Source organism: Callithrix jacchus, chromosome 3 (genome assembly GCF_049354715.1).
Source record: "Callithrix jacchus isolate 240 chromosome 3, calJac240_pri, whole genome shotgun sequence".
In the NCBI taxonomy this organism is placed as follows: Eukaryota; Metazoa; Chordata; class Mammalia; order Primates; family Cebidae; genus Callithrix; species Callithrix jacchus.
This window is the reverse complement of record NC_133504.1, coordinates 155005997-155023557: the sequence shown is the minus strand read 5'-3', so window position 1 is coordinate 155023557 and position 17561 is coordinate 155005997. Positions and strand designations below refer to the sequence as shown.

The 17561-nt window shown below is 41.2% G+C and overlaps 1 protein-coding gene across 13 annotated transcripts; it reads right to left on the bottom strand.

Annotated features, from left to right (window-relative positions):
• Positions 1-3668: 3668 nt before the first annotated feature.
• Positions 3669-16134, bottom strand: TLR1 (toll like receptor 1). Of its 13 annotated transcripts, none has more exons than XM_078367382.1 (7): positions 14927-14964; positions 12847-12972; positions 10902-11107; positions 10030-10156; positions 8514-8646; positions 7247-7321; positions 3669-6290 (listed from the first exon to the last, which is right to left on the bottom strand). In XM_078367382.1, exon 7 carries the CDS (start codon positions 6221-6223, stop codon positions 3863-3865), a length of 2361 nt encoding a protein of 786 aa, XP_078223508.1. In that variant the 5' UTR covers positions 6224-6290; positions 7247-7321; positions 8514-8646; positions 10030-10156; positions 10902-11107; positions 12847-12972; positions 14927-14964; the 3' UTR covers positions 3669-3862. The 13 variants fall into 13 exon arrangements, 12 of the variants coding, with proteins under 12 accessions (XP_078223508.1, XP_078223512.1, XP_078223511.1 ...); XM_078367386.1 differs by lacking the exon at positions 12847-12972 and adding an exon at positions 6585-6690; XM_078367385.1 differs by lacking the exon at positions 7247-7321.
• Positions 16135-17561: the final 1427 nt, after the last annotated feature.

Sequence of the window (17561 nt, the reverse complement as noted above, 5' to 3'; positions counted from 1 at the left end):
TACAGAAACTGAGCCACCACACCAGGCCCAGTACATTTTTTTAATTGTAGTAAAAAATACATAATATAAAATTTACCATCTTAATCCTACACATTATTTTAAATGGTTGTACAGTATGTCATTGAACACATTTCTACATTGTTAGAAATTTGGAGTGTTTTAAATTTTCCATGGTTGCTAATGACCCTACAGTTAATACACTTATAAATAAATATTTGTTCACATTTCAACTTATTTCCCTAAGACAGATTCCTAAAAGTGGAACTGACAGATCAAAGAGTATTTTCGAATGTTTTTTGCCAAATTACTTTGCCTTCCTATTATTGCCATATGAAATGTACATCCCACGGCAGTTTTGCTAGTATAGCAGGCTGATAAAACAGAACCAGGTTAGTCTCAATTTTGGTGGAGGTCCCCCAAGTGAGGTGGGAGACTAGATAACTGGCTTTGTGACCTTTGCTAACTACTCATCTCTAGCCAATGAAGCGGGGAGACACTCAGAGGAGGTATACATTAGAAGAGGATTTTGGAGACAGGTTTTGGTATATTATGAGTTTTATTTACCCTCAAGAAGGCTGGGTGGGGTGTGCTCCCTCTGACCTCGGTCCTAGGGAAAGGGCTTCAACAGTGCTGCTTGGAAAGCTCACTGTGTGAAACCTGTACCAGTCTTTAATTTATACCTGAAATCTAAAGGTCTTGGCTAGCTACTCTAAGACTGTATTTTACAAATAATGAAATCTATGCTTAGAAAGTTTAAGTAACTTGTCCAAGGACATACACAAATAAATGACTGAGCTGGAATTGAAACCCAGACCTAATTCAGGGCTTGCACGTTTACCCACCCTGTAATACTTCCTCTCATTTATCTGTGAAATCTTTCTTATTTTCATTGATATTTATCCATACTTTGGCCTGAATTCTTCATCTTCCAACTTTGAATTTTTTGGCAGGAGACTCCACCAAAACAATTTCAACCTCCTGCCAGCTTCCTTAAAACCACTTGTGAGATCAGCTATTTATATATAGGACTGATCTAAAGTCTAAACATTTTGCATTTGTTAAATAAACTCTAAGTGACTTTATGCTCCTTTCAGGGAATTCTTTTTCAGATTTACAGGGTGTGACAAGTTGAATTGTGTCTCCAGAAATTTGTATGTTGAAGTGTTGAACCCCAGAACCTTAGAATTAGACCTTCTTTGGAAATAAGGTTGTCGGGAGATGTACTTAGTTAAAATGAGGTCAACAGAGTGGGCCCTAATCCAATATAGTTGGTGTCTTTGTTAAAAAAGAAAGAAAATTTCGACACAGAGACAGCCAGGCATAGAGGGAAGACAATGTGAAGAGACAGAGAGAAGACAGCCATTTATGAGTTAAGAAAAGAGGCTGGGTTGTCCACAGTTGAAATGGATCCTTCCCTCTCCCCTCTCAAAAAAAAGCCAACCCTGCCAACACCTTGATTTTGGACTTTCAGCCTCCAGGCCTACGGGAATAAATTTCAGCTGTTTGTTTAGGCCACCCAGTTTGTTAAAGTAGACTTTGTTAAAAAGAACTTGAAATGAATGCACAACTGCTTGCTGAGCAGTTGAAACTTGGTTACGAAATCTTGAAGTTCAATACAGAAAGCACAATCATCCTAAAAAAGACGGGGAAATCCAGTTCTTACAATTTTTGCAATTTCATTACAGAACAAGTTTTCCTATTTTTAGCATACACTTAATGGTTTGAATTTGCATCCCACTATTATGCTTCAAAGACGTTTAAATAATGACTTTCCTGTATCCCCAAGCTTTAACTCCGTGGTTTGACTTTCATGATCCTTGACAATGTGGTCTTACTATAACTTCCCACACTCCTAACCTACTGCTGTTTTTCATGAACCTCGGAGTCCAGTCAAACTGAGACCAGTTCAAGAATAGGCCCGGGTATTCCTGCCTTTGCCCTTTATCATTCTGTTTAGAATGGCCTTTCCATTCTTCATCATTACACATGAAAAATCCAAAGTTAAGTCTTCCTTCAAGACCTAATGGCAACAAAACCCACATTTCCAAGAAGCTTTTCTTTCACTCAATTTAAGCAACCTCTGAACTTCCATTTTATAGCTTTGTTTCATTGATTTTTGTTTTAGTTATTTGGATGCATGTAGTGTTCTCTGATTGATTGTAAGTTCTTTAAGGCAAGAAGCTAGTAGTATATATATGTGTTGTTTGGGTTCCTTCCCACTCAGAAAAGTAAAAACTGAAACGAAAGCTTCATGTGTGGGTCATTTGTAGGTTTTTTTGTTGTTTGTTGCTTTTTATTTTATTTTTTTCTAGACTCCTTGAGTTAAGGGAAGTTTATTTGTTTGGAGAGGTGATCTCAGGGCTCAAGAGTGAGGGGAATGAAAAGAGTGACCAAGGAAGGGAAAGTCAATTCAAAAGCAAGTTGCTGAGCTGGTTTCCCCTGTGGGTAAGTGAAGCTCAGTGCCACTAGGGATTGTTTGAGAAAAGGTATAGATTCTATCTATCTCATTTTTAAGCTTAAGAACAGAAGAAAGAAGCCTTTATATAATGCCTCCCATCCCACAGTGGTATCCCTGGCACGTCCAGGCTTGTGCATGTATTAGAATGGTTGAACAGGCTTCTATAAGCATCTCATGCAGTGGTATCAGAGAAGTCATGGGACATATAGTGAAAGATACATGGTGTAGTTATAACAAGGTTCTCGTCAGATTACACTTGCCCAGAGCTGGCTGTCAGAGTAAAAAGGTCAACTGACAGGATGTTTGATGGGTATAAAAAGCTTCAGATATATCCATTCCTTACACTGCCCCATCTGCTCATGCTCTACTTACATAGTTCCCAAAGAGACAGATGCTATATGTAGAAGCACTAAGTATCAACTATATTCCTCCTTCTAATCAAGAGAGCAAAGGTTCTTGTGCATGTTAGTTCATGCAACCAGAATCTCAGCAAGCTTTCCAGCCATAGAAACCCGACTCTGATTTTCCATCTGGACTGAGGTGGAACAAACACTCTCTTAGTCTGGGCTTCCTCTGAAGCAGATCCTGAGACAAATATTCAGTGACAGGTAGTTTATCATAGGGGTGATCCCATGGAATACCCATAGAGGAATAAGTAAATCAGAAAAAAAAATAGGAAGGAAGCCAATCAAGAATACTTTATCAAGCCATATCTGCTGTGGGACAACCAGAATTGTATCCTACTGGGGAACTCAGGGAGAATGTAAAGTATACCCCAGATTTATCTCAAAAAATGAGTAAGAAAAGTTGGGGTATTTATCCACCAACTCTCTTTCTGACATTAGTTGAAGGCTGTTTCCAAGGACAGCTTCCAGCATTTCTGAATTGCCCTTTGTGTGGGCATCATGGTAGTGGGTTGGGGGAGAACCTTCAGGCACAGAGTCTCCAGTATTATCAATGAGCAGCCATCAATGAGTTGAGTGGAATCCACCATGGAAATGAAGAAAGCATCAGCAGCTGTGGAGATATGCTATATAATCCCGGCTATACTCATAAAAGTCATGGAGTTCTCCAGTATTGACCACGGCACACCAAAACACACACCACTGAAGAGAAACAGGTACTTCTCTTGACTTCATGATAAATTCAGAACTCAGTTATAGCAAAGAAACAAGTGTATCCCTCAAGTGTCAGAAATTAACTGTTTAAATCAAAGTTATATTTTTTTATTAATTTTCAACACCACATATAACCGGTGAACTGGGGCCTGAAAGTATGTGTTTTTACCTACATCATACACTCACAATTGTGTTGACATTTGTGTTGATGCAAAATAAAGTCCTTTTTGGAACTTCCAAAAGCAGCAATATCAACAAGAGGGATATTTTTCACTTGATGTGTAATCTACTTTTTTGCTTGCTCTGTCAGCTTAATATTAATAGCTGCCCTTAGGTTAGCCCAGAAAAGCCCATGTTTGCTCTTTTCCTTGGGCCATTCCAAATAAGTCCTCCTGGCCATGAGCGATTTGAGCTTGTGATAGCTGGTAGGAATGGTGTACTGCGGAATGGGTTCCAGCAAGATGAGGATTAAGTTATTAGATCCTTCATGGAAGAGATTGTGGTGGGCAAAGTAGAGTTCATAATGGCACCACTCACTCTGGACAAAGTTGGGAGACAAGACAAAGATGGACTTGTAACTCTTCTCAATGCAGTTGATGATATTTTCCACAATGCTCTTGCCAGGAACAAAGTTTCTCTCATGAAGGCAAATCTGCATACCTTCTTTCTCTAGGTTTGGTAATAATTCAGTCTTCACCCAGAAAGAATCGTGCCCACTATATGAAATAAAAGCATGAAACTGGAGATTTCTTTGGAGTTCTTCTAAGGGTACATTCCTGGCCCTGCGTCGGGTCTGGGTCCACTGGCACACCATCCTGAGATACCAGGGCAGATCCAAGTAGATGCAGAGGGAGGTCACAGTCACAGCCAACACCAGCATGGTGGCTCCAATGGTGACGATCAGCAGAGTTATGTTGCAGGATAAGTCAGACAGGTGAAAGTCCTTCAGTGGGGTTCCTCTATAACTATCTGGGTAGTCACACTTATAAGAATCGGGCCAGCCCTCTACTACTTCACTTGATACCTGGCCTATATTTTTGACAAATTCTCTTAGATCACAGGTACAGTGGAATGGATTGTTCCCTGCATTTATTGACCTCATCTTCTGGCAGCTCTGGAAGAAATCAGCTGATGGGTGGGAAACTGAATTGTGATCAATGATCAACACAGAAAGCCTGCTAAAGCTGCCACATCCAGGAAGGTCCGTTAAAGAATTGAAAGCAACATTGAGTTCCTGCAAAGCTTCCAGTTCTATGACTTGTTTAGGAATGCTCTTTATTTTATTGCTGTGAAGATCAAGTACCTTGATCCTGGGAGGTAAACATCGGAAAACGGAGTCAGTAAGTATATTTGAAGACATATTTAAACTTAATAAACTTTTAGTCCAAGAGCAATCTTCTTCATTTTCATCATAGCTTAGAGAATTCTGGCTAATATCCAATTGTTGCAGAGACTTCATCTGTTTAGTCATAAGAGCTATTTTTGAAAGTTCTTTTAATTGATTCGTTTGTAAAATAAGTGTCTCCAACTCAGTAAGGTGACCACAATTTTCAAAAACCGTGTCTGTTAAGAGATTATTGGAAAAATCCAAATACAGGAACGGGCTACTTTTGAATGGGCAAAGCATGTGGACCATGTGTGTACCAGACACTGTTAAATTTTTGATGTTCATATTTGAAAAGATGCTGTAGATATCACTTTGTGGAAAACTGAACACATCAGTGACAACTTGGTGTATTGACAAGGCCTTCAGGGAAGTGCCAGAATAATTAAAATTTCTGAAATCCAACTGACCCTGTAGTTTCACGTTTGAAATTGAGAAATACTGTATGGCTGCATGCCAAACCAGCTGGAAGATCCTAATGAAAGAATTCCAAGTTGTTTCAATGTTGTTTAAAGTAAGACTTGACAACTTTGGATTTGTTTGAAGTTTTGCCAGAATATTTAGGAAGTAAGAACATTCGTTATCTTCCAGCACACACTTGATATTAGATAGTTCTAGATTTGCTACAGTCCTGACTGACACATCCAAAATAAAATGGAATTCTTTATTTGCGGGGAAAACAATGTGCAGGCTCTCAGTGTTAAAGTCTTGAAGGCCCTCGGGGTCTTCTTTGTCCCCATAAGGCTCTCCTAAGACCAGCAAGACCTTACTGATATTCAAGTGAGCAATTGGCAGCACGCTAGTCTTTTCTAAGTGTGTAGCACTCAACCCCAGAAATTTTAGTTGAGACATACTGCCAAACTCTTTGCATATAGGCAGGGCATCAAATGCATTAAATGACAGGTCCAGGTGCCTGAGGTTCACAGTAGGGTGGCAAGAAATCTCAACCAACTTGTTGTGGGACAAATCCAAGTATTCCAATTCCTGGTTGAATTTGAAAACACTGATATCAAGATACAGGATTCTATTATGAGAAATTATCAAAACCCTCAGCTTCGACAGTAATAAGATGTCAGAAGTCTGTAGCTCAGATATATAATTTTGTGATATATTTAAGACTGTTGTTTTCTGGGATAAGTCTTTAGGAATGTGGATGAGACCGTTATTTGACCTATCAACTAAAAATTCACTTTCTTCAGATAATTGTGTTCTGATCTGAAGTATTAACATGAAGATAATGGCAAAATGGAAGATGCTAGTCATTTTGTAACACTAGACATTCCTAAAGGTAGAAGCTGTTCTTCAGAGCATCTTGATACAGATATAGATTCTAGAAAACAAAATACATAAAATGATGAAATACATTACATACATTTTAAAAATACATGAAATTAGTCATGGCTGACATTAAACATTTCTTTATTACAGACTCACAAAATGAAGTCTACATTCTTTCGGGTTACACAGTCTAAAACTAGGGAAGTATATATACATATAGGTAAATAATTATGCCAGCTCTAATCAAATGAATTTTAATACGGATAGGATAATAGGTTGATGGTGGCTCACAGAAAGATGTTTACATCTTAAGCATGTCCTAATCCCCAGAAGCCAGGAACGTTACCTTCCTTGGGAAAGGGGTCTTTGCAGAGATAATAAAGTTAAGGATCTTGACATGAGGAGATCATCCCAAATTATCCAGGCGGGCCATAAATCCAATGACAAGTGCCCTTATAAGAGAAAGGCAGAAGGATATTTGACAGAGAGACAAGAGAAGAGACAACAGAGACATAGAAGGCCATGTAACAGTGGAGGCAGAGACGAGTGCAGCAGCTACAAGGCAAGGGACAGCAATAGCTACCATAAGCTAGAGGAGGCTCTGGAGTGAGGGCAGCCCTGCTGACACCTTGAGTTTTGACTTCTACTTTCCAGATCGATAAAGGAAAAGCCACCTGTTTATGATAATTTGTTACAGCAGCCGCAGGAAGCTAATACAGATGGGTTCATGGAAAGTTCTCTGGCCCCAAGTTTCCCAAAGTAATTTAGAACTCCAGCTAAAACTCACATGGTGTACTTTCATTCTTTGACATGCATCTCCCTATGACTTTCTCAAGAGGTGTCCCAAATGCTGGTATTGGGACTGCTCTTCTATTACCCTTTATGACCTATACACAGTTTGGGTCTAACTTTGGTCTTATTTGAAAGGTAATTCAATCATTATAAAAGGTCTCTCAGAAGATCCATTTATTCATCCATTTATTTATTCAACCAATATTTATTGATCACCTCCTGGCCATGTTTCAGGAACTGGAGATAGACCAGCAAACAAGATAAAGTCCAAATTCCCAAGGAGCTTTTTACCTAGTGGGGAGACAGAAAATAAATGAATGACCAAACTCAAGTTCCTGTAGTGATAGGTTTTATTGAGAAAAATAAAGCAGGGTAAATTGTAGTAGGTATGAGACAGTGCTTGGGGGTGTCTTTTTTTTTTTTGAGACAGAGTCTCATTCTGTCACCCAGGCTGCTGGAGTGCAGTGGCACAATCTCGGTTCACTGCAACCTCCGCCTTCCATGTTCAAGCAATTCTCTGCCTCAGCCTTCCCACTAGCTGGGATTACAGGCACGCACCACCATGCCTGGCTAATTTTTGTATTTTTAGTAGAGATAGGGTTTCACCATCTGGCCAGGCTGGACTTGAATTCCTGACCTTGTGTTCCACCTGCCTCAGCCTCCCAAAGTGCTGGGATTAGAAGGCGTAAGCCACCAAGCCTGGCCTGGAGTGGCTATTTTGAGTGATGAGTTAGAGAAGGCCTTTTTGAGATGATGACACTAGAGTAGAAATCAGAATGAAGAGAATGAGTAACCTATAGGAAGATCTGCGGGAAGAGCATTTCTGGCAAAAGGCAAGTATGAAGGTCCTGAGACGAAATTGAGCTTGGCTTGCCTGAGAAGGAGTGGGAAGGTCAATGTTAGCATGGAATGAGGGAAGATGAGAGGAGTTACGGCCAAGATCACTCAGGCTTTGTCGATCATTGCAAGGAGTTGGGATTCTATTCCAAGAATGATGAGGGGGTGGCGAACATTAGAAGGTTTCAAGAAAGGGAGCTGTTTCCTCTTCTCTCTTGTTCAGAATACTTTTTTTACTCATTCATCAAATATGCATTTATTCTCTATGCGGTGGTAGGCATTGTTCTAGGTTAAGCCTATTGTACCAGCATTCAAACTGCTCTAGCTCAGACACAATTTTGTGGCCAGCATTCCAGTGGCATGTGAGAACAGAGGGAGCCATGTTAGGATGAACTCTAGAGTGTGCACGCCTCACCTCCAGAGACCTTTCAGCTAGGATTACACAGCTACACAGTTCTCACGAGGAACTTATTCAGAATCCCCTAGAACTGTCAGACAAGCAAGTCATCAGTATCAGCAAAGCACCAAATTCCTCTTTACATATCCCCTCCCATATCTCAATGAGCACAGAGAACCTAAATAATTCAAAATCCCCAATTTGGACATGCAAACTTTATCCGGGTTTTGGAGCCTTCCTTGGACTTACCCTTTTGTAGAGGCACCTGATATGCCTTTGTTATCCTGATTTCTTTTGCAGAGGAGGCCGATATGCCTTTGTTATCCTGATTTCTTCTAACATGGAAGAGGGCCTGGCACCCCTACTAGTGTTCATGAAGACCCTGAGCAAGGAAGATGAAGCAGACATGAAAGTTCATGTTAAAAGTCAAGGTGGTGTTTTTATGACATTGATTGTATTTGACTGAAAGACCCAGAAATTTCCCAATTCTTGGTCTCCAGCTTCCTGAAAGAGCTACTCACTCAAGGAGCAATACTTTAATGAACATCATACCTTGAATGTTTGTGCCCCACAGAATTCTTATGCTGAAATCCTAACCCCCAATATGATGGTATCAGCAGGAGAGAATTGGGAAGTAATTAGGTCATAAGGATAGAGCCTTTATGAGTCGGATTAGTACCCTTATAAAAAGGACTCCAGAGAGCTCTCTGGCTGTCTTCCTGCCATGTGAAAATACAAGAAGGTGGCATCTGCAAACCAGAAGAGGGCCCTCGCCAGAACCCAATCACATTACCACCCTGATCTCAGACTTCTCACCTCCAGAACTGTGAGAAATAAATGTCTGTTGTTTATAAGCCACCCAGTCTGTGGTACTTTGTTATGGCAATCCAAATGGACTAAAATAATAGGAATAAAAATAATACCCTGATGGAGTGCCTAATATCTCAAAACAGAGCAATCTGTTACAGGTCGAAGCAAAAGTGGTCTGGCCTAATGGTCCAAGTAGGGTCCCCTGCTTATTCCTATGCCTGAATCCAGATCAGGGCTCTTTCCAACTCCTAGCCAACACCAGAGTTCTTGGAAGCAGTGATCAGCATGGTCAGGCACAGTATGCAAAAGTGATCAGAGAGGTCAGGCACAGTGGCTCATGCCTGTAATCCCAGCACTTTTGGAGGCCGAGATGAGTGGATCACAAGGTCAGGAGTTTGAGACCAGCCAGGCCAACATAGTGAAACCCATCTCTACTAAAAAATATACAAAAAATTAGCTGGGTGAGGTGACACAGTCCAGTAATCCCAGCTACTCGAGAGGCAGAGGCAGGAGAATCACTTGAACTGGGTGGTGGAGGTTGCAGTGAGCCACGATTGCACCACTGCACTCCAACCTAGGGAACAGTGTAAAAAAAAAAAAAGGTGATCATACAGACAGGACAGACAGGACCCCCTGCAAGGGTGTGAGTGCTTGCTTGCCTCACAGAACCTACCACAAGCAAGATGAAAATCGTCCTTTTTCCCTTAACAACAGCCATCGTCATAAAAAGATATAAATTTCTGAAACTGCCTGTCCCCAAGTGTTAGAGTAGGTATTTAGGCAGACATGAGCAGGGCAGGAGAAGCCGCCCCTCCCCCTCCCCACCCGCGCCCTACCAGGAATATCAGGTGACCATCACTTGATGGTCAGGCAGTTTTAAACAGTCTCTCTAGAATAATCATTGGCTGCAGCTGGCACCAGGGAAGGTCAGTCTCCTAATCGACAGAAAACACACCTGAAGCTGGTGGTTGGCAGCTTCTTGATAAATGCTCAGGAGTTGGGCAAGCAGGCTCAAGAATGCACATTAAAAGGCAAAATGGCGGACTTTAACTGGCATGTGATCTTCCTCTAGGAATGCTTGTCTGGGAAGGGGAAAATGTCTCCAATGAGCATGTGCATAGCTTCAGTAAACACAGTGTGCATGCAGCCCCCCGCAAGTGCTGGCAAGCACCCATCCCAAGGGAAGAATCAGTGGAGAAGAGACACAAGACCCCACAAGCCTGCCAACAAATAAGGCCCAAATCAAAGGTTAAACTAGGCACTTGGATCTCTCAAGTTGCCCACTCAGCCCTCTTCAAAGTATACTTTACTTCCTTTCGTTCCTGATATAAAACTGTCTCTTGCCCTGTCATCCAGGCTGGAAGGCAGTGGCATGATCTCTGCTCACTGCAACCTCCACCTTCTGGGTTAGAGTGATTCTCTTGCCTCAGCCTCCTGAGTAGCTGGGATTATAGGCACGTACCTACCACCATGCCCAGCTAATTTTTGTATTTTTAGTAGAGACGGGGTTTTGCCATGTTGGTCAGGCTGGTCTTGAACTCCTGACCTCATGATCTCCCCACCTCAGCCTCCCAAAGTGCTGGGATTACAGGCATAAGCCACCGTGCCCGGCCCTAAAACTTTTTAACAAACTCTCTGTAAGGAATGTGGCTATGCTTTGGTCAAGGATAGGCCAAGGTAAACATCCAAAGTAACTCAGCAAGTTTAAAGTGTAGGAGAGAGATCCAAGATGGCTGATGGTTAACAGCTCAGGATTGTGGCTCCCAGTGAAAGTTCAGAAAATGAGAGAATGCCACACTTTTAGATGAATTTTTGTTGCTCACGGACCAGGAGATTCCCAGCAGAGGAGCCCCACGGTTCGCCACCGTGACTCTTGTGGCCAGCGCGGTGGTTTTGCTGGCACCTTGGCACGGCAGTTTTTGGTGCAGAGTCAGAAAAGCACCATCAATCTTAACGCTGCTGTTTTAGCCGGCACAGTTGGTTGCTCAGATTCCGGCGCTGGGAATCAATAGATTGGACGTCCACTCAGAAACCTAATTAGAAAGGCGGTAATTACAAACACAACAGATGAATAAATTTATAACGAAGGGAAGAAACCAGCCTAAAAAGGCTGAGAATACCCAAAATCAGAATGCCTCTCCCTCTACAGGGGATTTCAGTTCCTCATCAGCAACAGAACAAGGCCTGATGGAGAAAGACTGTGTGTGTTCCATTAACAGAGGCAGGCTTCAGAAGGTGGATGATAAGAAACTTCTGGGAATTGAAGGAACTTGTTCCAACCCAATGCAAAGAAACTAAGAACTTTGAAAAAAGGTTTGATGAAATGCTAACAAGAATAGATAATATAGAGAGGAATATAAGTGAATTAACGGAGTTGAAAAATACAACACGAGAACTTCGTGAAGTATGCACAAGTTTTAACAGCCGAATTGATCACGCAGAAGAAAGGATATCAGAGGTTGAAGACCAACTTAATGAAATAAAATGAGAAGACAAGAATAGCATAAAAAGGATAAAAAGGAATGAGCAAAGTCTCCAAGAAATATGTGACTATGTGAAAAGACCTAATCTACGTTTGATAGGTGTACCTGAATACGATAAAGAGAATGAATCCAAGCTGGAAAATACTCTTCAGGATATTATTCAGGAAAACTTTCCCAACCTATCAAGGCAGGACAATATTCAACTCCAGGTAATACAGAGAACACCACAAAGATATTCCTCAAGAAGAGCAACCCCAAGGCACATAATTGTTAGATTCACCAGGGTTGAAATGAAGGAGAAAATACTAAGGGCAGCCAGAGAGAAAGGTCAGGTTACCCACAAAGGGAAGCCTATCAGACTCACAGCAGATCTCTCAGCAGAAACCCTACAGGCCAGAAGAGAGTGAGAGCCAATATTTAACATCCTTAAAGAAAAGAACTTTCAACCCAGAATTTCACATCCAGCCAAACTAAGCTTTAAAATTGAAGGAAAAATAAAATCTTTTGTGAACAAGCAAGTACTCAGAGATTTCATTACCACCAGGCCTGCTTTACAAGAGCTTCTGAAAGAAGCATTACATATAGAAAGGAACAATCAGTATTAGCCTTTCTAAAAATATACCAAAAAGCAAAGAGTATCAACATAAAGAAGAATTTATATCAACTAATGGGCAAAATAGCCAGCTAACATCAAATGGCAATAATCTTAAATTTAAATTGACTAAACCCCAATCAAAAGATACAGCTAAAACCCATCGGTATGCTGCATCCAGACCCATCTTACATGCAAGGATACATAAAGAGTCAAAACAAAGAGATGGAGAAAGATTTGTCAACCAAATGGAGAGCAAAAATAAACAAATAAATAACAAGTAGAGGTTTCAATTCTCTCCTCTGATGGAATGGATTTTAAAGCAACAAAGATCAAAAGAGGACATAATGGTAAAAGGATCAACGCAACAAGAAGAGCTGACGATCCTGGATGTGTACGCACCCAATACAGGATACATAAGACTTGTAAAGAGACTTGGACTCCCACACAGTAGTAGTGGGAGATTTCAACATCAATATTAGATAGATCAACGAGAGAGAAAATTAACAAGGATATACATGACTTGAACTCAGATCCAGAACAAGTAAACTTAATAAACATTTATAGAACTCTCCACTTTAAATACACAAGATATGCACTATTATCAGTACCACATCACACCTACTCACAGGTTTAAATGAAATATTGGTTGGCCATTATTAAGCACAATTGATGGTATAAGGGAGGTTTTCAATACCCATTTTTAGACTGCATTCCAGCCTGGGCAATTAAGCAACACTTGCATTCTCTCTCCCTCCTCCTCTTCCTCTTTTTTCCTCTTCTTCATTCCTTTTTCTTTTTTTCTTTCTTTCTCTCTTTCTTTCTTAAAAAAGAAAAAGTTTAAAGTGCAGGCGTATAACTCTACATGTTATCAGTCATGTAGATGTAACATAGAGAGAAGCTCACCACCATAGTCAGAACATAGGTATGCCTCATCACTTGGCTCTAAGCCACTATTGTCTGTAAAATGTATAATTGCCCTACTGACACTGTACAGGCATGCTGAGCCCAGAGAAAGAGAGAGAGACAAAGCTGTCCGTCTTTGCAGATGGACAGAGGGGAGCCAGGATACAGCTCGGCTCACTTGTGCCCAGAGAGAATAAGAGTTAAGCTGCTGATCCTGAAGGCAAGGGAGAGCCAGATGCACAGCTGTATGTGGAAGCCGCAGGAGTAAGCATCTGGGAAAAGGCAGACGTCTGAGAGAACCAGTGTAAGTAAGGTGCTGATGCAGGCTGCTGCTGAATACAATCACCTTTCGCCTGCCTACGCCCCCTGAGTGTTCTTTCAGCTATCTGCTCATCACCCACTCCCCTCAGACCTCCGTAAGGGCTGGAACCTGTCCTGGACATGACACCATCACTCTTCCTCTACAACTTGCCTCAGTCTGTCACTCTGCCTTATGCCCCTCAGACAAGTTCTTTGCAGCAAGAGGGCAAGAATCAAGTTGCTACAGATCCATGTGGATTGAGTGCTGCTAACACAAGCATCTAGTGAAATCACGGCTTCAGTTTTATGTTGGGCTAAGTTAATTGACTCAAATATCTTCTATTTGCCCAATCTCCATTTTGCCCTTTCATTTAAAGTCATTAATTTCAGGTACTCAATTTACAAAACCATTATTATTTCTATAATTAAGAAATCAAAATGTTATACACAGGAATAACTGATTTTCTAGGATCTTTGAGTTTTATATACCAAACTTGCTAAATCAATGAAAATTAATGTCTCAGCTTCCTAGACCAAAGTATTTTTTGATCAAAATACTATTTGACTACCAAGAAAAAAACAAGCTGAGCAGAAAAGAATGCTTTAATTTGAAAGTGTAAAATGCCTCTAGGTATGTTTCTGTCAATTTTCATTATTATTATAGGTTTAGCCTCACATTATGTGACACAATGAATCAATACATTTAATTTGTCGTAGTTTGGAGACTTTGGGGACATCAGATCAAGGCTTAGACTGGTCTTAATGGAAAATACCCATACAATTTATCCGGCTGATTAAGTTTAGTCCCCGTAAATATTTACTAAAGGCCTTCTCTGCACAAGACCAACTAGCCATTAACTACAGGTTAATAGAATCTGAGCTAGTTCAAGAACTGTTCTGCTTTGTTTCCTATGTGGTCTTGTGACCTTTTGCTTTTTGTTTGTTATAAAGACATATAAAACACATTCACTTTAAAGTCTTTTGACCAAATCAGGTATAGCCTGGGACGCGTTTTTAAAACCTGCAATTCTACCTGACTAGCTTCCCACAACAGTGTTAGTGGCCTGAGAAACAGAAGGACTAGCTAGTGGGAAAGGCCCAGAGGAAAAAACTGAAACAAACCTGCCCATAAAAGTAGAAGAGTTGAACAGCAGCATTGCCTCTGGGAGGAACTGACTTATATCTCATATTCCTTAACATTGCAAAGAGAATATGAAAGGCGGGATGGGGTGAAGAGAAATGCCGACTGAAATCAACAACTACCAGCTGCTCTGGAAGAAAACCAGAAGACGTTTGTGACCCAAATATTTATTTCCCAACTCAAAAATATTTCTGGTAAGCACATCACATACAAGGTGTTATTCCAGGAGCAGCAGGGGAACTTTCCCTGGTTTAGGACTCAGAACTGATACACAAATGCCAGTACAAACTACATGGTAACTATGTACATATCAGAAGTATAACCCACTTAGAAAAACACCCAGGACTTACACAGACTTTTGAAATTTCTGTACTTAATAACTAGCTATACAATTATTTTGTTTCACAAAATAAAATAAGATGTCGCTTACCAAGACAACCTGCTTGTCTGTTCCGTTTAGCAGTCTGTAAGAAACTCAAGCACTTCCTTGGAGATTTATTTCACTGTTAACCACATTTAGTGTTGAAAACAAAACAAAACAAAAAAGCTCTTCTATGCCACCTACCGAATTCCACTGGAATTACATTACATAGTTAAGAATAAACTTATTTTCTCTTATTCATATGCAGCATAGCCTGTGGGTTAACTGATGGGCCTGTATTAAAACAGAATCATGTTTCTATGGTTCTGTATTTCGCTACAGTCAGTTTACTATTGTTTACGCTGATGAAGTGAATGAGGTAGACTTAATAATCCACAGATCATAAGTGGCTGAATTCAAAATGCCTGGGTGGCCATGCTGGCAGAAGTGTGCATCTGGGTGCATTTTGGCTTTGTTTTTCCTCTTGCCTTTTCATCCATCCACTATTCAAAGTGAAAAATCCGGGGGTCAAGATTAAAGTTTTGCTGAAGCACATTCGTAAGGAGGGAAGACCATTCATGTGCTGGTTACAGGATGGATGTTAGTCACGTCTTTTTTGACAAGTTGATTTTCAGAGAAAATTTAGTGCTGAATTTTTTTCCACTGATCTTTTCAAACTTTCTTCAAAACATATTTTTATAAACTCTAAGTGAAAAACGTGCTAAGAAGAAAAGAGATTCTTAGCACGTTTTTCACATGGGGTTTATAAAAATCATGGGGTTTCTTGTCAGCATTCAAGGAAGCATTCAGATAGCTCTGCCCTTGTCTTTTCCAATAATAACAACAACAAAATAACAAAACAAAAAAGGGCAAATAGAGCTAAGGGGTTCCAGCTGACTGCCTCTGAACTCGATCTCAGCCCATATGGTGTCCAGTCACAAACCGGATGTGGGGATGACAAAACTGCCTCCATTCCCACCCTCCCTAATCCTCACCCATCATCAGCTTTTCTACCACAGCCAGTAGGCCAACTGCCCTAAACTGAGAACGCTGAGATCCTTTTCGACGTGGAATGTTCTTATCGTCTCTGTTTCCCCTTACTTCAGAATTTCAGAGGGGAAATGTGTTATGTCCAAAAATATTTTCTGAAACTGAAAGAATGAAATCACCTACCTGCCATTTCCTCCCTGAGACGCGTAACTGGACAGGAGGGAGGTGTCTTTGACTAAGAATTTAGTTCCTGGCTCCCAAAGGCATTGACTTTGTGAATCGAGACTGAGGGAGCAACGCCCAGGGGAGAGAAGTCGGCAGGGCAGTAAGGGAACTGCCTCAGCACTCTGAATTCTGTCGAAATTTCCCCACTGACTCATCACCACTCGCAGCTGTGTACATGATTACAGGTGTGTGTGTCTCTGCCCTCACAAGCCCATACCTGGGCATTTCTTTTTGGATCCAGGGCAGTAAAAATATGCTGTCAGTGAGATGTGATCTGCAGTTAGTTGTGTTTTTTTTTTTTTTTTTTTGAGACAGAGTTTCGCTCTTGTTACCCAGGCTGGAGTGCAATGGCGCAATCTCGGCTCACTGCAACCTCCACCCCCTGGGTTCAGGCAGTTCTCCTGCCTCAGCCTCTTGAGTAGCTGGGATTACAGGCACGCGCCACCGTGCCCAGCTAATTTTTTGTAATTTTTAGTAGAGACAGGGTTTCACCATGTTGACCAGGATGGTCTCGATCTGTTGACCTAGTGATCCACCCGCCTCGGCCTCCCAGTTGTGTTTTCTTTTAACAAAACTTTATTGAGATATAATTCACGAGCCATAAAAAATTTCCCCCATTGGGCCGGGCGCGGTGGCTCAAGCCTGTAATCCCAGCACTTTGGGAGGTCGAGGAGGGTGGATCAGGAGGTCAAGAGATCAAGACCATCCTGGTCAAAATGGTGAAACCCCGTTTCTAGCAAAGATACAAAAAAATCAGCTGGGCATGATGGCGCATGCCTGTAATCCCAACCCAGAAGGCTGAGGCAGGAGAATTTCCTGAACCCAGGAGGTGGAGGTTGCGGTGAGCCGAGATCGCGCCATTGCACTCCAGCCTGGGTAACAAAAAACAAATTTCATCCATTCAAAATGTATAATTCAGGCCTGGACATGGTGGTTCATGCCTATGATCCCAGTAGTTTGGGAGGCTGAGGCAGGTGAAACACTTGAGGTCAGGAGTTCGAGACCAGCCTGGCCAACATGGTGAAACCCTGTCTCTACTAAAAAACACAAAAATTAGCCAGGTGTGGTGGCAGGCACCTGTAATCCCAGCTACTCAGGAGGCTGAGGCAGGAGAATCGCTTGAACCCAAGAGGCAGAGGTTGCAATGAGCCGAGATCACGCCACTGCACTCCAGCCTGGGTGACAGAGCAAGACTCCATCTCAAAAAATTAATTAATTAATTAAAATGTATAATTCAGAAGCATCCACCTGCCTCTTTCTCCCCCTGTTATCCAGCGGATCACCATTGAACAAACGTGCACTTGTAATCATGCACACCCACGCCTCGACACAGCTGCGTCTCCCAGGGAAAACTGCCATTCTCAGAGAATACAGCTTCCTTTTAAAAATTTTTAAAATATTTTATTTAACCTAATATATCCAAAATATTATTTCATATGCAATGAATATAAAACTTTATTAATGAGATATTTCATTTGTTTTCATTCTA